The following is a 23755-nucleotide window of genomic DNA, read 5'->3' as shown; positions in this document are numbered from 1 at the left end:
AATGCCCAATAAGACTTAATTCTTCAGCAATCATTTTAGTTTGTGAGCCCTTTCGCACAGCTTCTAGGCAGATAATCCGGTTCCAAAGACATGCATGAATAGATAAATGGTCTCTGCAGATCCTCTACAAACATCATCCATTTATTATTTTGCACATCCTGTAAAAACAGCTCTCTGCCTGAACCAGTTAAGGTTTCTGCAATGACATATGGTTGTAAATAAAACTCTGGCAGAAAACTTCTGCTGTTTTCTGACTTGGCTTTGGAAAAGTTCAGTTTCAAAGATCCTAAAAATGCAACCCTGTAAAAGATATTCGACAATAAAAAATACTTTTGTTGATCTACATTGGTTTCATCATGTTTTTACCAAAAGTCAGAAAAGATCAGAAGCTCTGGATAAAAATCAAACCACATTTGAGATTTTCTTTTGTACACAACAATAATACATTGAAAGGTTGTGGAGATGCTGATTGTGTTGCCGTTGTGCTTATAAGCAACCCCCACTTTACTTTCCAACCCAAACTCCAAGTAACAGACAAATGAGACCCTGAAACCATCATTTGTTTTTATGAAGAACTCATCTGACATGAAGAAACAGATGAAACCTTTTTACTGCAGTGAGACAAACAGGAAGGAGCTGCTGAAAACAGCAGGAAGTCCCAAGTCCGCGCCCTTCCAGGAAAAAGTACAGGGGTCAGTCTCTTCATGTCCACTGTTTAAAACCAGACCATTTGGATCAAGAGTTTGTGGTTTCTGCACCCAGTGCATCATGGAAGATAAGCCCACCAGAACAAAACCCAGCAGTCGCTCCTCGTCTCCATGGGAACAACATCAATCTCATCATGAGGAAGTCGGTCCATGACATGGATTTAAAGTCCCACCTCGGTGGCTCCTCCGGGGTCTGAGCGACTTGTTGGTTGGCGGGTGTTTGTTGCCGTCTGATTGGTCAGAGGGTTTATCAGTCGCTGTCGGAGCCAACCGCTGACGAGCCTTTCCGCTTCCTCTTCGGAGCTTTGGGCTTTGAGTCTTCCTCCTCCTGCAGCAAACAATAATGTTATAACTACATGTAACGGAGGTGGCTCCTCTGTAGCCGAGCCCGTTTTTCTAAACTGAAAATCAACGGCCAGCTTTCAAAAAAAAAAAAAAAAAAAAGGTTAACAGATTTAAACAAATATTCGTTCATGTATAAAACATAATATAGCTGGTTTAGACAAGCTCAGCATGCCCAAATAAGGTAATCAAAATCTTTGTGTCTTTCTAGAATTTGAAGTATATCTCAATAAATTAGAATATCATCGAAAATTTTTTAATTTCATTAAGTTCAAAGAGGGAAACGTTTTAGGTAGATTCATTACATAAGGATTATAGATGTCAAGCTTTATTTCTGTTAATTTTGATGATCATGGAATACAGAAAATAAAAATCCATAATTAAATTTCTCAGAAAATGAGAATATTCCATCAGACCAATAAAAATGTTTTAACACATAAATATTTTTTACACAACCACGATGAAGACTAATGTCTTGATGGTTGTTCAGCAGACAGCCACTAACATCCTCCACAAGGAGGGCAAGGTACCGAAGATCAATGCTAAAGAAGGTGGTTGTTCAGAGTGTCCTAGCGTATTTTTGGAAAGTTTGGTGGAAGGAAAAATGATGGTAAGAAAAGGTTCACATAAAACCAGGATAACTGCAGCCTTGAGAGGTTTGTTGAACAAAGGTCATTCTAGAATTGGAGAAGCTTCACTAGGTATGTCCTGCAGCTGAAGTCAGTGCTTCACGAGGCACCATACACAGATGTATGGAGGACATAGGCTGCAAGGATTTCATCGAGTATATCAGACAGGCTAAGAAGAAAAAGTACTAGACTGTTGCTCAGTGGTCTAAAGTCCTCCTTTGAGATAAAAGTAAAGTTTGCATTTCATTTGGAAATCAAGGTCCTAGACTCTGGAGGAAGAGTGGAGAGGCACACAATCCACGTTGCTTGAAGTCCAGTGTGAAGTTTTCACAGTCAGTGATTATTTGGATTACCATGTCATCTGCTGGTGTTGGTCGACTATGTTTTATGAAGTCCACAATCAATGCAGCCTACTACTAGGTCAATTTAGTGCAATTCCTGCCTCCATCTGCTGACAAGCTTTATGGAGATGCTGATTTTCCCCTTAGGACTTGGCAGCTGCCCACACTGCCAAATGTACCAATACCTGCCTTAATGCTCATGTTGTCTATGTGCTTGATTGACCAGACAACTTGCATGACCTCAACCCCACAAAGAATCTATCCGGTACTGCACAAAAGAAAATGAAAGACACTAAATCCAACAATACAGCAGCGCTGCTGACTGATCGCCCCCATGCCATGCTGCAATGATGAAGTAAATCATACAAAAGGACTCATAACCAGGTGTTTATGCATATAACGAAATAGAAAATCATTCACTAGGCTGGCACTAAACATTCTATATTATAGGTTTTATGTAATATAATTACACTAGATGTTTTAAAATTTGTTTAGATGCACCAGCGTTTATGTCCGTGGGCAAAAGATTGTTGCATCTTTGTAAAAATACATTTATATAAAAGCTAGTTATCTCGTTTTGATTATTTTATACAGAGTTTAAAAAGAAACCTGTAAATCTGTTTGTATCGCCCCACCACTGATGGTCCTACAGGCATCATCAACTGGGACAAAATAATTTTCATACTTAAACAGCTCAGGCTGGACGTTAATGACGTAGCTTTCGTGTTGATACTCACTGAGGCACTACTGGAGGCACTCTCCTCCTCGTTGTTGGTGGGCGGAGCTGCTCCTTTCTTGGAGCGAGGCGACGAGGCCGGAGCTTTTCTCCGAGACTTCAGAGGCTTTGCCTGAGAGTCCTCATACTCCTCCGCGAGGGCGAACAAATCGCTGAACCTGCAGAGGGGAGGTGGTTTCAAAGCATCAGTCATCAACAGCCTGTGTAATGTCATGATTACTGCATGTTTTTCTATGCGTACCTCATCTTGTGAACTTCGTCACAGCTGGCCTGAACGTGCTGCAGAGCCTGAAGGATTGGAGTCTGAGTGAAGACTGCAAGGAAAAAAGTGAAAAAGTCTCATTGACCTGGGCAGGATCAGTGATTGATCAGTTACTCTTTGAGTGCATGTTTGTGCTCACAGTTGTTCTTCATGTTGCTGAGACTGAGTCTCAGATTGTCCAAGTGCTCCAAGATCTGTTCCAGGGTCAGCTGAGCCATTTTACTGCTCGAACTACGAAGACTGAAAACAGACAGAGAGGAAACTGTTTTACTGTTATGCTGAAATGCATTTTCTCCAAAAGATGCAGTTTTACTCTGGAAGTCTTCATTTTCCACTACAGGCAGGATTATAAGCTGCAAAACATCCCCATGTGTCCATGTTATATTACATTAACAAGGCAAATTAGATCCCCTGCTTTAATGAGATACAGTCCCTTGCAAAAGCATTGAACTTTTCCGTACTATTGATTTATTTTATTTTTATATTTGAATGAGATAGACAAAAACAGAGAACAGATCAAAACTGAAGCCAAAGGAAAATGATAGCTTTCGAATGTTTCACAGATAAAAATCTGAAAAGTGCGGCGTGTTCTTTTGCATTCAGCCACATTACTCTGATGTCCCTAAATAAAATCCAGTGCAACCAATTTGGGAGTCACATAATTAGTAAATATAGTCCACCTATGTGTATTTTAATCCCAGTAAAACTACTGGGAAGGCAAGGAGGAAGTCAATCAGAGGGGAAAGACTCATGGTAACTGTGGAGGAGCTGCAGAGATGTACTGCTCAGATGGAGGAATCTGTCAAAAGGACAGTCATGCAGTCCCTTATGGTGAAAAGGTAACAGTGGTAGCTTCATGCAGTGAGATTGCTCTACCTGAGCAACGCCAGAGGGAAACCTGTAAGAGGCTAACTGGGATGGAGCTTCACCATCCAGCAGAAAAACAACTCTAAATATGCAGCCAGAGCTACAATGGGATGGTTTAGCCCAAAGCATACTCATTTGTTAGAAAGGCCAAGTCAAAGTCCAGGCCTAAATCTGACTGAGAATCTGAAGCATCATTTGAAAATCGAATCTGAATCTGAATGAGCTTGAGCTCTACTGTAAAGAAGATTGGGCAATACTTTCAGTCTCTTTCTGTGCAAAGCTGTAAAGATGACCCAAAAATATGCAGCTGTAACTATAGCTCTATAAATGTACTTTTTTACATTTAAACTATGTATAATTTTCCTTCCACTTTACAAGTATGCAGTCCTTTGTGTTGGTATAATCACATAAAATCTCAATAATATACAGTGAAGACAAAATGTGGCAATGTTCTAGAGGTATGAACACTTCTGCAGGGCCCAGTATGGGCCATTTGTCTCTCAGTTCTTTAGTCTCCCCACCTCTGTCTCTTGCGGGGCTGGTTGTTGTTCTTGATCAGCTGAGCCTTGATGTGTTCTCCCAGCGTGTCGTCGTATTTTGACGCCCAGTGTCGGAGGATGCTGGTGGTGAACTGGTCCTCGGGGTGACAGGGACGACTCAGGACCATCTTTACCATTTCCTCACTTGGCCTGAAACAAGAAGAAAGACAAAGATGTTCACTCAGGCAACAGGGTCTGTGGGATAATGTGAAACCAGGTTTTTTGGGTCATACTTTTCTCTGCGAAGCTGCAACAGCAGACAGGACAAGGCCTCTGGATGTTCTATGAAACAAAAATACAAAAGCTTGTAAAAAACGTGTCTTAATCTCATTTTTGTGGCTATTAATGACAACGTTTCGGTAGCCACCTTTATATTTGAGGTGCTGGAGGATGGGGATGATGGTTTCCAGGGGGATGCTGTGGGCCAGAAAGAGCTGCCAAGTGCTGTACTGTTCAAAGGTTTCCCATTCCAGAGATTGAACTGAAGATGGGAGAGAAACAGAACATGTAGACAAACTGGAGTCCACAAGCCAAGATGAAGAAAAAACACACTCTAAATATTTGTTCCTTACTGAGGATGTTTAGAACCGAGTCTTTCCGGAACATCACCAGGTTACCCATCATCACATGACACATCAGCTCCTGTAACTGAACACAGACAGACCGCATCCAGATTAGTGGGAACCCCCGCCTCACAGCGGCAGAAACACTTTACTTGGAACCAGTTGCTGTTACCTGCATGGAGTCAATCACAGCTACAATCATGTTGAGCAGCTCGCCGCTTCGCAGAGTTTCATCTGGAAACTAAACAGAGACGTTTAGTCACACTGTGTTCTGGCTCTCAAGGACAAAACCTGGACAACATGTGGGGGAGGAGAGTTCAAAACGCCCTCAGATGCACAAACATTTCAGCTCTGTGGATACTTTTCTGAACAGAGAACCTTAATGAAATAATCCAAACTTCCAGATTTTGACAGACTCAAACTTCTGGAGTTCTCAGATTTTTACATTGATTTAAAAATAGTGAAGGTGACAATTCATTTTTATAGTTTACAGGCTTTAAATTACGAACCTGGAAAGAAGCGAGGGAGGAATGGAGTGAGTGAGGGAGGGAGGGATGGAGGGAGGGAGGGAGGTAGGTAGGTAGAAGGTAGGTAGGTAGGTAGGTAGGTAAGTAGGTAGCTAGAAGGTAGGTAGGTAGGTAGGTAGGTAGAAGGTAGGTAGGTAGGTAGGTAGAAGGTAGGTAGGTAGCTAGAAGGTAGGTAGGTAGGTAGAAGATAGGTAGGTAGAAGGTAGGTAGGTAGGTAGGTAGGTAGGTAGAAGGTAGGTAGGTAGGTAGGTAGGTAGGTAGAAGGTAGGTAGGTAGGTAGAAGGTAGGTAGGTAGGTAGAAGGTAGGTAGGTAGGTAGAAGGTAGGTAGGTAGGTAGGTGGTAGGTAGGTAGGTAGGTAGGTAGCTAGAAGGTAGGTAGGTAGCTAGAAGGTAGGTAGGTAGGTAGGTAGGTAGGTAGGTAGGTAGAAGGTAGGTAGGTAGGTAGGTGGTAGGTAGGTAGGTAGGTAGGTAGCTAGAAGGTAGGTAGGTAGGTAGGTAGGTAGAAGGTAGGTAGGTAGGTAGGTAGAAGGTAGGTAGGTAGGTAGAAGGTAGGTAGGTAGGTAGGTAGGTAGCTAGAAGGTAGGTAGGTAGGTAGGTAGGTAGAAGGTAGGTAGGTAGGTAGGTAGCTAGAAGGTAGGTAGGTAAGTAGGTAGGTAGAAGGTAGGTAGGTAGGTAGAAGGTAGGTAGGTAGAAGGTAGGTAGGTAGGTAGGTGGTAGGTAGAAGGTAGGTAGGTAGGTAGGTAGCTAGAAGGTAGGTAGGTAGAAGGTAGGTAGGTAGGTAGAAGTTAGGTAGGTAGAAGGTAGGTAGGTGGTAGGTAGAAGGTAGGTAGGTAGGTAGAAGGTAGGTAGGTAGGTAGCTAGAAGGTAGGTAGGTAGGTAGGTAGGTAGAAGGTAGGTAGGTAGGTAGAAGGTAGGTAGGTAGAAGGTAGGTAGGTAGGTAGAAGGTAGGTAGGTAGGTAGGTAGAAGGTAGGTAGGTAGGTAGGTAGGTAGAAGGTAGGTAGGTAGGTAGGTAGGTAGGTAGAAGGTAGGTAGGTAGGTAGGTAGGTAGAAGGTAGGTAGGTAGGTAGAAGGTAGATAGGTAGGTAGGTAGGTAGAAGGTAGGTAGGTAGGTAGGTGGTAGGTAGGTAGGTAGGTAGGTAGCTAGAAGGTAGGTAGGTAGGTAGGTAGGTAGAAGGTAGGTAGGTAGGTAGAAGGTAGGTAGGTAGGTAGCTAGAAGGTAGGTAGGTAGGTAGGTAGGTAGGTAGGTAGGTAGCTAGAAGGTAGGTAGGTAGGTAGGTAGGTAGAAGGTAGGTAGGTAGGTAGAAGGTAGGTAGGTAGAAGGTAGGTAGGTAGGTAGGTAGGTGGTAGGTAGGTAGAAGGTAGGTAGGTAGGTAGGTAGGTAGGTAGAAGGTAGGTAGAAGGTAGGTAGGTAGGTAGGTAGCTAGAAGGTAGGTAGGTAGGTAGGTAGCTAGAAGGTAGGTAGGTAGGTAGGTAGAAGGTAGGTAGGTAGAAGGTAGGTAGGTAGGTAGAAGGTAGGTAGGTAGGTAGGTAGGTAGGTAGAAGGTAGGTAGGTAGGTAGGTAGGTAGCTAGAAGGTAGGTAGGTAGGTAGGTAGGTAGAAGGTAGGTAGGTAGGTAGAAGGTAGGTAGGTAGGTAGGTAGCTAGAAGGTAGGTAGGTAGGTAGAAGGTAGGAAGGTAGGTAGGTAGCTAGAAGGTAGGTAGGTAGGTAGAAGGTAGGTAGGTAGGTAGGTAGCTAGAAGGTAGGTAGGTAGGTAGGTAGAAAGGTAGGTAGGTAGAAGGTAGGTAGGTAGGTAAAAGGTAGGTAGGTAGGTAGGTAGAAGGTAGGTAGGTAGGTAGGTAGCTAGAAGGTAGGTAGGTAGGTAGGTAGAAGGTAGGTAGGTAGGTAGAAGGTAGGTAGGTAGAAGGTAGGTAGGTAGGTAGGTAGGTGGTAGGTAGGTAGAAGGTAGGTAGGTAGGTAGGTAGAAGGTAGGTAGAAGGTAGGTAGGTAGGTAGGTAGGTAGGTAGCTAGAAGGTAGGTAGGTAGGTAGATAGGTAGCTAGAAGGTAGGTAGGTAGGTAGGTAGAAGGTAGGTAGGTAGGTAGGTAGCTAGAAGGTAGGTAGGTAGGTAGAAGGTAGGTAGGTAGGTAGAAAGGTAGGTAGGTAGAAGGTAGGTAGGTAGGTAGGTGGTAGGTAGAAGGTAGGTAGGTAGGTAGAAGGTAGGTAGGTAGGTAGCTAGAAGGTAGGTAGGTAGGTAGGTAGGTAGAAGGTAGGTAGGTAGGTAGAAGGTAGGTAGGTAGAAGGTAGGTAGGTAGGTAGGTGGTAGGTAGAAGGTAGGTAGGTAGGTAGGTAGGTAGGTAGGTAGAAGGTAGGTAGGTAGGTAGGTAGGTAGGTAGAAGGTAGGTAGGTAGGTAGGTAGGTAGAAGGTAGGTAGGTAGGTAGAAGGTAGATAGGTAGGTAGGTAGGTAGGTAGAAGGTAGGTAGGTAGGTAGGTGGTAGGTAGGTAGGTAGGTAGGTAGCTAGAAGGTAGGTAGGTAGGTAGGTAGAAGGTAGGTAGGTAGGTAGAAGGTAGGTAGGTAGGTAGCTAGAAGGTAGGTAGGTAGGTAGGTAGGTAGGAGGTAGGTAGGTAGGTAGCTAGAAGGTAGGTAGGTAGGTAGGTAGGTAGAAGGTAGGTAGGTAGGTAGAAGGTAGGTAGGTAGAAGGTAGGTAGGTAGGTAGGTAGGTGGTAGGTAGGTAGAAAGGTAGGTAGGTAGGTAAAAGGTAGGTAGGTAGGTAGGTAGAAGGTAGGTAGGTAGCTAGAAGGTAGGTAGGTAGGTAGGTAGAAGGTAGGTAGGTAGGTAGAAGGTAGGTAGGTAGAAGGTAGGTAGGTAGGTAGGTAGGTGGTAGGTAGGTAGAAGGTAGGTAGGTAGGTAGGTAGAAGGTAGGTAGAAGGTAGGTAGGTAGGTAGGTAGGTAGGTAGCTAGAAGGTAGGTAGGTAGGTAGATAGGTAGCTAGAAGGTAGGTAGGTAGGTAGGTAGAAGGTAGGTAGGTAGGTAGGTAGCTAGAAGGTAGGTAGGTAGGTAGAAGGTAGGTAGGTAGGTAGAAAGGTAGGTAGGTAGAAGGTAGGTAGGTAGGTAGGTAGAAGGTAGGTAGGTAGGTAGGTAGAAGGTAGGTAGGTAGAAGGTAGGTAGGTAGGTAGGTAGAAGGTAGGTAGGTAGGTAGAAGGTAGGTAGGTAGAAGGTAGGTAGGTAGGTAGGTAGGTAGAAGGTAGGTAGGTAGGTAGAAGGTAGGTAGGTAGGTAGAAGGTAGGTAGGTAGGTAGGTAGGTAGGTAGCTAGAAGGTAGGTAGGTAGGTAGGTAGGTAGGTAGAAGGTAGGTAGGTAGGTAGGTGGTAGGTAGGTAGAAGGTAGGTAGGTAGGTAGGTAGGTAGGTAGGTAGCTAGAAGGTAGGTAGGTAGCTAGAAGGTAGGTAGGTAGGTAGGTAGAAGGTAGGTAGGTAGGTAGCTAGAAGGTAGGTAGGTAGGTAGGTAGGTAGAAGGTAGGTAGGTAGGTAGAAGGTAGGTAGGTAGAAGGTAGGTAGGTAGGTAGGTGGTAGGTAGAAGGTAGGTAGGTAGGTAGGTAGGTAGGTAGAAGGTAGGTAGGTAGGTAGGTAGGTAGGTAGAAGGTAGGTAGGTAGGTAGGTAGGTAGAAGGTAGGTAGGTAGGTAGAAGGTAGGTAGGTAGGTAGGTAGGTAGGTAGAAGGTAGGTAGGTAGGTAGGTAGAAGGTAGGTAGGTAGGTAGGTGGTAGCTAGAAGGTAGGTAGGTAGGTAGGTAGGTAGAAGGTAGGTAGGTAGGTAGAAGGTAGGTAGGTAGGTAGAAGGTAGGTAGGTAGGTAGAAGGTAGGTAGGTAGGTAGGTAGAAGGTAGGTAGGTAGGTAGCTAGAAGGTAGGTAGGTAGGTAGGTAGAAGGTAGGTAGGTAGGTAGAAGGTAGGTAGGTAGGTAGGTAGCTAGAAGGTAGGTAGGTAGGTAGGTAGGTAGAAGGTAGGTAGGTAGGTAGAAGGTAGGTAGGTAGGTAGGTAGGTAGGTAGAAGGTAGGTAGGTAGAAGGTAGGTAGGTAGGTAGGTAGAAGGTAGGTAGGTAGGTAGGTAGGTAGGTAGGTAGGTAGGTAAGTAGAAGGTAGGTAGAAGGTAGGTAGGTAGAAGGTAGGTAGGTAGGTAGGTAGAAGGTAGGTAGATAGAAGGTAGGTAGGTAGGTAGGTAGAAGGTAGGTAGGTAGGTAGGTAGGTAGAAGGTAGGTAGGTAGGTAGAAGGTAGGTAGGTAGGTAGGTAGGTAGAAGGTAGGTAGGTAGGTAGAACGTAGGTAGGTAGAACGCAGGTAGGTAGGTAGGTAGGTAGGTGGTAGGTAGGTAGAAGGTAGGTAGGTAGGTAGGTAGGTAGGTAGGTAGGTAGGTAGGTAGGTAGGTAGAAGGTAGGTAGGTAGGTAGGTAGGTAGAAGGTAGGTAGGTAGGTAGAAGGTAGGTAGGTAGGTAGGTAGGTAGGTAGAAGGTAGGTAGGTAGGTAGAAGGTAGGTAGGTAGGTAGGTAGGTAGAAGGTAGGTAGGTAGAAGGTAGGTAGGTAGGTAGGTAGAAGGTAGGTAGGTAGGTAGAAGGTAGGTAGGTATGTAGGTAGAAGGTAGGTAGGTAGGTAGGTGGTAGGTAGGTAGAAGGTAGGTAGGTAGGTAGGTAGGTAGAAGGTAGGTAGGTAGGTAGGTAGAAGGTAGGTAGGTAGGTAGGTAGAAGGTATGTAGGTAGGTAGAAGGTAGGTAGGTAGGTAGGTAGGTAGAAGGTAGGTAGGTAGGTAGGTAGGTAGAAGGTAGGTAGGTAGAAGGTAGGTAGGTAGGTAGGTAGGTAGGTAGAAGGTAGGTAGGTAGGTAGGTAGAAGGTAGGTAGGTAGGTAGGTAGGTAGAAGGTATGTAGGTAGGTAGAAGGTAGGTAGGTAGGTAGGTAGGTAGGTAGAAGGTAGGTAGGTAGGTAGGTAGGTAGAAGGTAGGTAGGTAGGTGGTAGGTAGAAGGTAGGTAGGTAGGTAGAAGGTAGGTAGGTGGTAGGTAGAAGGTAGGTAGGTAGTTAGGTAGCTAGAAGGTAGGTAGGTAGGTAGAAGGTAGGTAGGTAGGTAGAATGTAGGTAGGTAGAAGGTAGGTAGGTAGAAGTTAGGTAGGTAGAAGGTAGGTAGGTAGAAGGTAGGTAGGTAGGTAGAAGGTAGGTAGGTAGGTAGAAGGTAGGTAGGTAGGTAGGTAGAAGGTAGGTAGGTAGGTAGAAGGTAGGTAGGTAGGTAGAAGGTAGGTAGGTAGGTAGGTAAGTAGGTAGCTTGAAGGTAGGTAGGTAGGTAGGTAGGTAGGTAGGTAGGTAGGTAGGTAGGTAGAAGGTAGGTAGGTAGGTAGGTAGAAGGTAGGTAGGTAGCTAGAAGGTAGGTAGGTAGGTAGAAGATAGGTAGGTAGAAGGTAGGTAGGTAGGTAGGTAGAAGGTAGGTAGGTAGGTAGGTAGGTAGGTAGAAGGTAGGTAGGTAGGTAGAAGGTAGGTAGGTAGGTAGAAGGTAGGTAGGTAGAAGGTAGGTAGGTAGAAGTTAGGTAGGTAGAAGGTAGGTAGGTAGAAGGTAGGTAGGTAGAAGGTAGGTAGGTAGGTAGGTACCTCAGAGTAAATGGAGGGTGTGAGGTAGCAGAGCAGCCGGACATCGTCCTCCTGGCACGCCTTCATGTCCATCATTAAACACGTGTGCAGGTCACCGAGTGCCGTCGCCTGAGCAAACGACTCATACAGCATCATCTTGCCGTTCGCTGCTTTGCTGTTGGTGAACACAGACAGATCACATGTTTCACATTAACAGGCTCATGTTGGATATGTTGGATTCTGCTGAGTTCAGGTTAGAGGTTAGAGGTGCACCAAGGGAAAACAGTTGGTAACCACAATATTTTCGTTTTCATACTGAACCTCTATTTTATGTCAAGTCCTCTTTTAAACATGCAGTGCAACATTGCCTCTGCCCCTAATATAAATAACTACTAACCACTCACAGCAGCAGAGATTCGAATCGGCTAAAATTGCTCTCAGAAGCTCAGCGCTTTAAAAAAAAATGGAGGCTGAAAATTGGCCACAAAAATGTTGATCAGTACATCTCCAGCTCAGATGTTACACACAGATCACCTGGCTTTCAGGTAGTACAGCAGGTGGTATCCGATCTTTGGCTGCTTCTGGTAAAGTTCTGCCAACATGTCCAGCAGTACTGAGAACCCACTGTTGTCCTCCTGCATGGTAACCAGGTTCCTGAAGATCAGGCAGACGGGTTTGCAAACAGATTCCTCCAGAGACCTGCAGAGAGGAGCAGGGCAGAGAGTTTAAACAGACTGGTTGCTACGTACAGCCATGGCTTGTCAGTTACGGGCCTTACTCTTCAGTGATCTCCTCAGGGAGGACCTCCCCTCTAAAGTGATCCTTAAACAGTTCAGCCAGACAGGAAGCCAGAGCCGACATCTGCTCTGTATCAAAGTCGTCCTGAAACACAAAGAGGGAACCATTTCACACAGATTCTACGTTAACATAAGAACTTTACAATGAGGCCATTGTTGGTCTGAAGCAAAGTTAAGCCCCTGCTGAGAGTCCCATCTGCTAGAGGCAGGAAGCTACAGCGACCACTATAGTCTCTCTTTCACTGCGAACATCTGTCTAAAGAATCCAATGACATTTTGATTATTGGAGTAAAAACATTTGTTTGAGTGGATTACGTGTCAAAGTGAACTGACCTCCAGGATTAGATCCACGATCTCCTGCATAACCTCACACTGCGTCTCTGTGTCACTGAGAAGAGGACAGTTTGCTGTCATAAAATCCTTCTGGTGAAAGTCGTACTTTCAGACTGAAACTGAAGGGGGCGTCCTTCTGATCTCACCTTGTCTTTTGAATCTGCTGCACCTTCTCCTTCATGGTGTCATCTAATTGGTCGAGCCAGGGCGTGATGTCGGCAGGCTCCTCCACCACTGCCTCTTTGATTGGATGGAACCGAAACTCCCTCTTCTTTCCTGCACAGTGATTGGTCAACGGTTAGAGTGATGCAATGCACAAGTAACAGGTGAGCATCTCCTAGGTGGGACTAAAACAACCCAGTGTAGAGATTAGAAGAAATCCCATAACTACTGGATTAAGCTGGATTAAACCAGAGTTTTACTAGTTAAACTAGTTTAAAGGAAATGGTTCCACAACTGATTTAAAAAGTCTTTCAAACCCATTTACCAGACCTAACTAGTTAGGATGATGTGCCGGTTTGTTCAAATCAAACCTTTATTGTTGACTTCATCCTCGTCATCACTGAAAGCTGCTTCCGTGTGGTCATAGCAACCCTCCTCCTTGTCCAGGACGTGATTGTCCATCTCCATGGAACCAGCCTCCTCCATCTTCACTGCAGGACGCAGAAACATTTAAGATGTTTTCAACCTGCTGTAGCTCAGGTTTCCTCGTGAGTTTTATTGTGAAATGGTTTGAAAGGTGTGCACCATATGGTTGGGTGTGTGTGTATATGTGTTACCTTCGGTGGGAGGGGATGGCGGGCTGCAGAACTCGGGGAACCTCTCTCTGAGCATTGATCGAAGCTCTCGGTCCAGTTTTGGATTATCAAACAGTGGAGCAAGGTGACTGAGAGACAGAGACCAATGATGAGTTATTACAATCATCAGTTGTAGAGAGGAAAACATGTAGATATTCTAAATACTGCAGAGTGTGGTGTATCTCTTACGCCAGCACCCTCTTCTCCATGATGAAATTGAGTGAGTTGAACACGCCCTGACGGACCTGAGACTCCAGCGGAGGGAAGAAGTGAGGGATGATCTGAGGAATGATGGACAAAACAAAGCGGGTAGAGAAGAGGAAGCAAGGAGGAGCTGTGTTACTCAGGAGAACCTTTTGCCCACAGCTTAATTAACCTTTTTCAATCTGAGGTGATTTATTTGTATTTTAGTATTCTGGTTGCATAATACCCTGCACATGAAGTCCAGCAGTGTGGCTGTGATGGCAGGATGAGGTTTCATGGAGTGATGCATCACCAGGATGGCTGGTTCTGAAATAAATCAAGAAGGTCAGCAGTGGACAATGTTTGAACTCCCATTTCAAACAAGTTGCACACTTCAGTGGATTGTTCTGAACAGGTCAGGTTTCTAAACTGGACATTTTAGGTTTGGTTTAGGTGGGCAGTGCAGCCAATAATCCCTTTTTTAACTGGGATTGGTGATCAGCAGGTCAAATACTGAAAATGTTATTTACTTTACCACATTCCTTAAGTGCATCAAATTAACATCCTCCACCATCTTTGATCTATGAACACATCCTAGTAAACAGCATGTACTTTAATGCCCTAAAAATAAGATAAAGGTTAGGAATATATGCTTTCATGCAATAGTGGGAATAATAATTATTTAATTTTCAGCTGGATTCAAAAATGCAACCTCATTCACAGAATCTGCAGCGCATTTTTTTTAAATGTGCCAAAGAATCAGCAGATCAGACCTCAAGGAAAACAAAAGTCTGTATCAGCCATGAAAAACCCTGATTGATGCTTCTCAACAATCAGGAAGTATAAGACAGAACAGGCCTCAACTGCACCGTCTCTGTAAGTCGTGACGTTGTTCATGAAGCCAACAAGGGGACGGCAAATTAGACTGAAATTAGTGGGTCAAAGCATGAAAGGTTTAGGGGAACCTGCTTTAAATACTGATGTGCGACAGATGGTAAAATAAGGAACAGAATCAGAACTCCTTGCAGATAAATGTCTACTCTTGTAGCATAGTGTATGGCTTTGACTTTGGAACAGAGGCCTATTCTGGCGTTCAGACCTGGTTTCAGCATTCAGCAGCAAAAAGGGTTGGAGTGTGTTTTATTGTTACCTATATTCATGATGCTGTCTTTCTCTGGGTTGAAGAACAGCCAGTCGTAAAACAGAGCCAGCTTAGCGTTGGAGGCTGCCACATTCGACTGCAGAAAAGCAAACCAACCGATTAAAAGTCAGTCCGTTTAAATAATTGTCACTTTCACACTGAGACCCTGGGCTCACGTCCTCTTACTGTGCAGGTGGTGAGCAGCCAGCCAATGATAGCCCAGCGCGGCAGGATATCAGAGCTCAGCACCTCATTGGAGGGATGGACAACCCCGCAGATGTATCGGATCAGATCGCAGCGCAGCGATTGGCTCTCCGCAGTGGACAGGTACTGCCTCTGAAACCAGTCCTGGTACCGCTTCTGCTGCCCAAAACGCACCTGAGCACATGTTGGGACACAAATTAATGAGTCAGAGGTGGACAAAAAGAAACACACCTGAGTGAGACGAGTGAACACACAACCACATGAACAATGCCTTGCAAAAAGTATTCATATCGTTCTGTCAACTTACAGCCACACACTTAAAAGGATTTCATGTGGTAGAAAGCAGGACATAATTGTGAAGCTGAAGGAACATCATACATGGGTTAATAAGAATTTAACATATACTTAAAAGTGTGGTGTCCATTTGGTTCAAGCTAGTATGGCACACAGAAAACATGGAAACAGGAAAATATGTGGCAGAAAACAAATACTGCATGTCACCCTGAACACTTCACCCCCATGATAAAATATGGTAGTGGCAGCATCATGCTGTGGTGTTTCTTTTCTTCAGCAGTGACAGGGAGGCTGGCCAGAGTTGATGAGAAGATGGAAGCAAATAAACAGGACAATCATGAATGAAAACATGAAAGACTAGAAACTTGGGCGGAGGTTCACCTGGCCTAGTCAAAGGCCAGATCTGAAACCAAAAACTTCGGTCTCTAGATGTGCAAAACGGAAAGAGACTTGCAGCTGTAACTGCAGCAAAAAGTGGTTCCACAAAGTCAGTCATTTTCTACCGCTTATTCCATAGTGGGTCGCGGGGGAGCTGGTGCCCATCTCCAGCATTCTATGGGCGAGAGGCAGGGTACACCCTGGACAGGTCGCCAGTCCATCGCAGGGCAGCACACAAACAACCACACACACACACTCATTCATACACCTAAGGGCAATTTAGAGTGACCAATTAACCTAACTGGCATGTTTTTGGACTGTGGGAGGAAGCTGGAGTACCCAGTGAGAACCCACGCATGCAGGGGGAGAACATGCAAACTCCATGCAGAAAGATCCTCGGCCGGGAATCGAACCCAGGACCTTCTTGCTGCAAGGCAACAGTGCTACCAACTGCGCCACCGTGCAGCCCACAAAGTATTGAATTAAAAAAATAATCACACCCCACTTTTCAGATTTTTAATTAGTTTCAAAACCATGTATCGTGTCCTACTTCACAATTATCGAATCACATAGAATCCCTATTAAGTACACTGAAGTCTGTGGTAGTAACGTGACAAAAAGTGAAAAGGTTCGTACAACCAGAATTTGCTTTTTACCCTGGAGGTCATGAACAGCAGCTTAGTCTCCATGTCTGGAGTCAGTCGACAGGCTAGAAATTTACGAGACGTACGAGCCGTCAGAAGCTGGAGGATTCCTGCAACATGGACATCACCCACAAATCCAGAAGTTAAAATATTACCACAAATAAAACACGAAGAGGTAACGTTAGACCGGCAATGATCCAGGTAGCGCAGCTGAGCTCACCTGTAAACTGAGGGCTGAGAACTTGCGGGTTGTGCAACAAGTCTCGCCACAGCAGCTCCATCTCTGGGATCCGAGCGACATTTTGTAGCAGACGAACCAGATCTCTGCCAATGATGAGGCACTCCATGAACTACAATAAAACAAAGAGACAGGGTTTCCAAGGTGATCTAAGATGAGACCGTAACTCTCTTCCTCTTGCTTTAACGACCTTTTCTCTCAGCATGCTAATGCAGAAGTCCACTTCTTTCTGACGCAGAGGCAGCAGGTTCGGCGCTCCGTGATCGACAATCAGACGGAGGTAGGTGTACACCGACATCGCTATTAGCATCCCACTCTTCAACACCCACTCCCTTCAGAGTACAGAAGATTCAGCCACTCAGTAATAAAAATGTCCAACCGTTTCACCAAAATGTAAGGAATGGATGTGAGTGAGATCTACTTTTGCTCGAGCAGGATGTCCAAGACGCTCTCGGCCAACCAGAGGTTCTTCGTGGAGATGTCTCCACCTGTAGAACCAAGCAGGAACATTAGAATACACAAAGTGCTCGATTTTTGAAATTAAAGAAGTCTGTTTAAGTCTTACCTGCGATCTGTTTCAGAAGCGTCATAATGACGCCGTCAGCCCCAATAACACCACTCTTTACCAGCTCTCTGACCAGCCACACCAGCTGCACACAGAAACCCCTTCATTAACAACAACACCATCACCCTGAGGACTTGGAGACAGGTTTGGATATATCGACGTGTTTCACCTGTGTTCTAGGAATGTCCTGCAGTTTGAGAAACTTCTCCATCAGGATCTGGTTGATTTTTACCAGGACTATGTTCATCCCATCTCTGTTAACCAGTGTCAGATCTCTGTAACACTGTTCCAACAAACACATCCGATGAGAAGGTTAATTATGCGGCAGTTACAGTCATGTTAAAGATCCAACACAAAGTGGTGACTCACCCTCTGGGCCTGGGCCGGCTCTGTGAGGACCAGGGTGAACAAACCCAGACAGACCTCCTCATGCTGCTGCTGGCCTTTACACACCTGCAGAACAGGTGCACAGGAATTAGTCGTGTCATAATGCATCTGTATTACAGTGAAGGGCCACATATATTGGCCTTTCAGGTAAAAGATGTTCAAGAAGTCCTAAAATAAACTCCCATTTCACTGCAGTACCATAATTTCACACTGAAAGCTTCAGAAAACCCAACCCTTACTTTGACCACATGGCTTCAGTGGAGAAAAATGTCCCACATTAATTCTCTAAAAAGGTTGTCAGGGTCTTTGGAGGAGAAACAGGCCCACAGCATCATAGATCCTCCATTGTGTTTAATAGTTAAATGAGGAGCTTCTCCTTGTATTCATCTGTTGTTTCGCATTAAACCAACCAGGATTGACTATTCCAGTTAAAGTCCTGGCAGATGAACGTATTTACGTTTTTGATGTACACTGCACACTCCTAAAGAAATGTCACGCACCAATATTTCGTTGGACCGCCTTTAGCTTTGACTACGGCACGCATTCACTGTGGCATCATTTCCATAAGCCTCTGCAATGTCACAACATTTGTTTCTGGCCAGACTTGTTTTCATTTTTCGCCAAGATCTTGTACGGATGATTGGAGAGTCGGGCCACTATGCAAATTCTACTCCAGCACATCCCAAAGATTCTCATTGTGGTTAAGGTCTGGACTATGTGGTGGCCAATCTATGTGTAAAAATGATGTTTCTTGCTGTTTCGTGCTGCTTGAACCACTCTTGCACTATTTGAGCCCAATGAATCCTGGCATTGTTGCCTTTGGAATGTGCCCAAGCCATCAGGGAAGAAGAAAATCACTGATAGAACAACCTGGTCATTGAAAATATTCAAGTGGCTGACCTCATTCTTGGGGCACATGAATCTAGATGTGACCATCTTAAGCAACCCCAGATTACAGCACTACCCCACAGGCTTGTAAGGTAGGCGCTAGGAATGATGGGTGCCTCTGGAACAGTTTAAATCTGGACTCATCAGACATGACGTTCTTCTATTGCTCCAGAGTCCAATCTTTACGCTCCATTGAATTTTATCCTCTGTGATCAGTATCCCTTCAGTTCCCTTCACACTGTGAATGGAAATGCTTTTACTTTCACTATCGAACAAATCCGTGAGTTCTGCCGTTGTTTTTTTTACAATTTGACTTTTAACATTATAAGTCACCGATCTTGATCATTCAAAATCGTTTTCAACCACATTTCTTCCGTGAAGATGATGGTTCTCCACTATCCATCCAGTTTTTATAAAACTGCATAAAAACAGTTCTTAACCCAGTCTTAGTAGTTTTAGCCATCTTGTTTCATTTGCTTGATGCAAGCAAATTATTTCACCTTTCCTAAACAGATGAACATCTTTTCCATAACCGCAGGATGCCTCTTCCAACATGATTAACTTCAAGTTGCCAGTTTTTGCTGCAGTTTTATAACAGTAAGCTTTTGAGAATATTTCTCTTCCTGTAGTATCCTCCTCAGTGTGTAAATAAAACCTGCTTCTCTTTGTGCCCAAGTGCACGGTAGCTGCAAGAAATAGGCCTCTGTGTCACGACATATTTTTACCACAGAATAACAGAAGGAAATAAGTTCCTAGAAACTCAGATGAACTTCAGTTGAATTTACTTTAAAGGGAGCTTAGGGGAGTTTTTAAACACATTTATTTAAAAATGAGCATCAACGTCATGTAAAGCATAAGACCAGACGCCCACGGCTTTCAGGCAGTTGTTTTAAATAAGAGTAAGAAAAGGCAACAGCATGAAATACCACAGACTTCGCAGATAACCGATACAAAACACTCTAAAACACAGTTGCCATAGTTAGAAGTAACAGACGCTTGTATTTAAAAAAGAAAACTCAGATTTCTTTTAAGGTTTTATGTAAATAACATAAGCAAAGTATTCACAAATGAAAGTTTTAACAGTTTGCGCAAGGCTTGTTGGACTAGCTGGTGTCTTAATACCAGTATTGTGTCCTTCATGGGAAAGTTGGTGAAAGCACTAAAGGTAACATTTACATTTGTTGAGATAAAGAGTGTTTCTTACGTTGGCAGTGAGTGCATCATTGGCCTCCCTTTCTGACAGCCCATTGGTCAATGCCTGGACGATACCGACACATCGTTCCAATCTCTGCACATAAACACATAAAACAAACATGAAAATCATCCAATACACCAACACTGACTTCTTTATTTAGGGTCTGCACATGACTGAGTGATAACGGTGGAGAAAATCTCCCAGTAAGGTAACAGAAAAAAGAAGCTAGCATACGCTAGGGGAGTAACTGCCATAGAAGGTACCAAGGTTAATTGGTGCTTGACTTCAGTAGAAAAAAGACCGCTGAAGATTCTGTACTGGAAATCCAAAGCTTTATACAAGAAGGGCATGAGAAGATGCTGCTTTTTGAGGAATGTCTGATCCTTTAATGTTTAGTTTATCAGCTTGTTTCTATCGGAACAAGAGATAAATATCAACAAATAAGGAACAGCTCAGTACTTATGGCTTAACCTAACCTGCCGCGTCTCCACCTCCTCGGACTTTTAGGGGTCTGCAACTCCAGTCCTTGAGTGCCACGGTGCTGCAGGTCGTGGATGCAGCCGTGCTCCTTCTGTTTCAGGTGTGGTGGAACAGAGATGCATCCAAAAGATGCAGCATAGTGGCACTCGACGGCTGGGGTTGCAGACCCCTGGGTTAGATGAATCATAAAAATTAATAAAAAGGCTCTAAGATACAAACACTAAACAGAACAAAAACATACCACTCATTAAAGTCCTACAAAACAGAGTAATTAACAATCAGAAACAAAATAAGATCATATTCACTTAGTTACTGACTACAAAGCCGCTCTTTCTTTCTGTTACCTTACTATGAGATTTTCTGGACTGCTTGAGTTTAAATCAGAGCTACAAATTATACATAAACACAATTTTTAATCACAATATTACACAATGTTAAAATCAAACAGATTTGATGGGATATTAAATTTCAAGCATCATGCATCACGCATATCCATACGAGGTCAAATGGATGAGCTCAAACTGCACTTGATGCCCTTACTGATGGAAATGTATAGTGGGTAAGATGCTAAAGCCTACAGAGATGGGTGGAGACGCTGTAATCATTAAAAAAAGAAAACCAAGAAAAATTGTCATTCCAATTTTTAAAAACCGTTCTGCATTTACATTTTTCCTCATAGATTTCAGCCCTATTCTAATGCCAGTCGGAGTTAGGTTGTAATGCTGGAAGCAAGGAATCTAACATCTGACCTTCTGTACAGAGGAGGCTGTTAGTCCCGGAGGAGTTTTAAGTAAAGCCTAATTACAATTCCCACTAGATGCTCCACGAGTTACTGAACAATTTGGTAGAAGCACAAGGTCACTACGCACCTGAATAACCTGTTCGTGTAGGTATTTAAAACTAATTTTGAGGTTGGAGAATTTAATAAAATGTTCAACTTTACCCTTCTGTGGTGGCTAGAGCACTGTTCCATTATGTGCTTTGTTATGTGAGCAGCAGCAAAGCCAGTGACACAAACAAACTAAATTAACTGGTAATAAAGGGTGGCTCCAAAACTGGCAGCATGTTAGGCACAGCCCAGTAGCCGCAGACAAGAGACAAGAAGGTTTTAAAATAATCACAGTTTCAAATTTCCTCGTGTTTTACCTCAAGTCATTACTACACTCCAAGTATTTTTTTTATAGGCTGCCCAAGAAAGTACCAGAGTTACAGGAGTTTTCACTGACTTTAAGGAGCTAAGAGTAACATAACTGCCCCTAAATCCACCTGTTACTGCACCCTGCAGGTCAGTTGGCTGAAAGATAACCCGGCTGTTTGATTTCTGCTAGCGAGTATCTCAGACAGTCATGGTGTGAGAACTAAAGCAGCAATACTCGTCACTCTTACCAAGGTAATGCCGTTTTTAAATTACCCTTGAAAAATTATGAGCGGCATGTCTAATCTTTCACCTGATACCAAGAGCATATGTGTAGTAAAAAACTTAAGACAACAGCAGCATTTCAAAAGCTAATATTCTGGGGTAATTTATCTTGCAATTTACACTACAAGCTGTAAAACGATTCTATAAAAAAATGCTTAATTTAATTGTTTTTTTTAGGTAATGACATGAAACATTTCATAAATGATCTTTGATTGTTTTGTCTTTTAGTAGGTAAAATAAATGCCAGTTAACTGTTTTTCCATACATAAAAAAAGTTATTTTTATTATTGTAGTAAATAATATTGTAGCAACTTAAAACAGCAACAGAGAATATTCTGCCTTGAAAAAGACATTCATCTTGCATTTATGTTCAATACAAACTATATAGATAAACACTGACAATAAGATAGTTATTTGTAATTCTTTATGGAATCTGGACCTTGTCTTAGGTTATTATTAATATGCCCATAAATTATCAGTTATGTTTTGGTGAACAGGTTTAAAACATTAACTATCAGACTATTTGGGTGACGTCAAATATTCTGCTAAAAATTCAGTTTTACTGGACTATGATTTCAGCTATAATAAAACAAAACAAATGATAGTATGGGTATGTTTACAATATTATTGAAAATTCCTGAAAATGCAACCCGCAGTTGCAAAAGAAAAGCTAAGCTGAGGCGGTGGCACAACGCGTAGCTTAATCACTAATCAACTGGCTAGAACAGAACCAACCACCGATTTCTGCATACTTATTGTATATTTACTGGTAAGCAGCTGACTTCGGACCAAGTAGAGAATCTGACTATATAACCAGCCAACATTAGACCGGGACAAGTAGAGAATCTGACTATATAACCAGCCAACATTAGACCGGGACAAGTAGAGAATCTGACTATATAACCAGCCAACATTAGACAAGTAGAGAATCTGACTATATAACCAGCCAACATTAGACCGGGACAAGTAGAGAATCTGACTATATAACCAGCCAACATTAGACCGGGACAAGTAGAGAATCTGACTATATAACCAGCCAACATTAGACCGGGACAAGTAGAGAATCTGACTATATAACCAGCCAACATTAGACCGGGACAAGTAGAGAATCTGACTATATAACCAGCCAACATTAGACCGGGACAAGTAGAGAATCTGACTATATAACCAGCCAACATTAGACTTCCAGACCTAAAGTGCAGAGTTGTAAAAGGGTACAATATTCTATGCAGAAAGCAACTACTGCATACAAATCAAAACAATAAATACATGTTATTGATGTAATAATAATAATAATGAGAATAAGAAGAAGAAATATGTAAGACAGTACAAACGTTTGTCACTGGTTTGAAGAATCATATTATAGATTTTAGTTTTGAATATTCGTTTTAATACCATGATACTGCGGTATTTTTACTCAAGGTAATTATAGGGCTTACAACTAGTGCAGACTGTACAATTATGAAGTGAAGCAGTTGTCCATCACAAATAATCATGACCATCTTTTTCACCACACACAAGACATAAATAATATTTACTGTAAATCTGCAATCTGTTCATCGATAACAACATCCACTATAGGCTAAAGTCTAAAAAGGAAAGTATAGACACCTATCTTTGGTAACCCAACTGTCGGTGATTCCTACAGTTATTTTAAGTCATAAAGAATATTTAAGAAGACAAACCTTAAACATCAATTCTTGGGGTCTCAACAGTTCTGACATGTGAAACAAGGCGCATGCGCAACTGTCACATAGGTCTCATCCATATGTTTACGTAGCATTAGCATGCTAGGATATATGTCATGAACTTATAGACTTTAAATAACAGAAGCAGCGTCTCTAAGTGACCACATGCCAAAAACAAACACTACAACTCCATCCCATTCAGCTTCATGTCTTTAACAATGTGTCTACACACCTCACAGGTCTATATCTCCAAACTACCGCTGCTAACCTTCAGCTAGCGATGCTAACTAGCTTGTTAGCAGCAGCACTTGATAAAATGGTTCCATCATGTCTTTGTACCTTTGGCTTTTTTGTACAAATTTCATTTAATCGACTCTCTTATACCTCCGTTTTGTCCCGGTTTATTCAGTATAGATTCCAGTATCCAGACAACCAGCCCTGATCTCCCTACCTCTTCCAGCTCGTCTTTGGCATCCAGCAGGGTGGAAACCAGGAGCCGGCCCTGTGGCTTCGACTTTGCCGGTGCAGGCTCCATCTGCTCCCGCCGCGCCTCACCGGGGCCCCGCGGAGCTGCGCTGGGACTACCGTTTCAGCGATGATGTGGGTGTCTGTATCGATGTAATGGAGGGTCACGGGGGCTGTGGCCCGGGTCAGAGTCTCGCTGTGAATCACTCAGGCCAGTTAATATGTGTTTTTCAAACTTATGTGGAGGCAGATTGGAATATCAGTCCGACTCCGTAACACCGTCCGGCCACAGTAACATAACGGACATCCGCACAGACAGAGCTGGGCTAAGGGGCCTGAACAACGCGGCCCAATGACCAATCAGGTTATGCGTTACGCTGAGTGACGTCAGTAACAACCAATAGCAGGCCAGAGTATCAGGAGCCAATCCCTGCAATACTATCCAGACATTCACCTGCATGGAAACCACTTTACCTTGTTTACAAGAAACTTACAAAATTAAACTTGTAAGTATATTTCATTTCCCTGGCAAAGATGCATAGAAAAGCTTAAAATTCATGTACCTTTTATT

At 43.3% G+C, this 23755-nt stretch overlaps 1 protein-coding gene across 1 annotated transcript; it reads right to left on the bottom strand.

Moving 5' to 3' along the window:
* Positions 1-120: 120 nt before the first annotated feature.
* Positions 121-23472, bottom strand: ints3 (integrator complex subunit 3). Its single transcript, XM_047383797.1, has 29 exons — positions 23171-23472; positions 19141-19224; positions 17031-17114; positions 16831-16944; positions 16662-16746; positions 16518-16584; positions 16287-16428; positions 16079-16208; positions 15871-15968; positions 14525-14716; positions 14348-14435; positions 13445-13524; positions 13204-13295; positions 12997-13103; positions 12751-12870; positions 12364-12493; positions 12218-12272; positions 11866-11969; positions 11622-11786; positions 11109-11262; positions 5159-5227; positions 4996-5071; positions 4791-4904; positions 4657-4705; positions 4406-4573; positions 3157-3257; positions 2997-3069; positions 2757-2913; positions 121-1035 (listed from the first exon to the last, which is right to left on the bottom strand). The coding sequence occupies exons 1-29, from the start codon at positions 23252-23254 to the stop codon at positions 958-960; spliced, it is 3060 nt and encodes a 1019-aa protein (XP_047239753.1). The 5' UTR covers positions 23255-23472; the 3' UTR covers positions 121-957.
* Positions 23473-23755: the final 283 nt, after the last annotated feature.

This window comes from Girardinichthys multiradiatus, chromosome 13 (assembly GCF_021462225.1).
Source record: "Girardinichthys multiradiatus isolate DD_20200921_A chromosome 13, DD_fGirMul_XY1, whole genome shotgun sequence".
Classification (NCBI taxonomy): Eukaryota; Metazoa; Chordata; class Actinopteri; order Cyprinodontiformes; family Goodeidae; genus Girardinichthys; species Girardinichthys multiradiatus.
The sequence above is the reverse complement of the archived record's forward strand: the minus strand, read 5'-3'. Positions and strand labels throughout refer to the sequence as shown.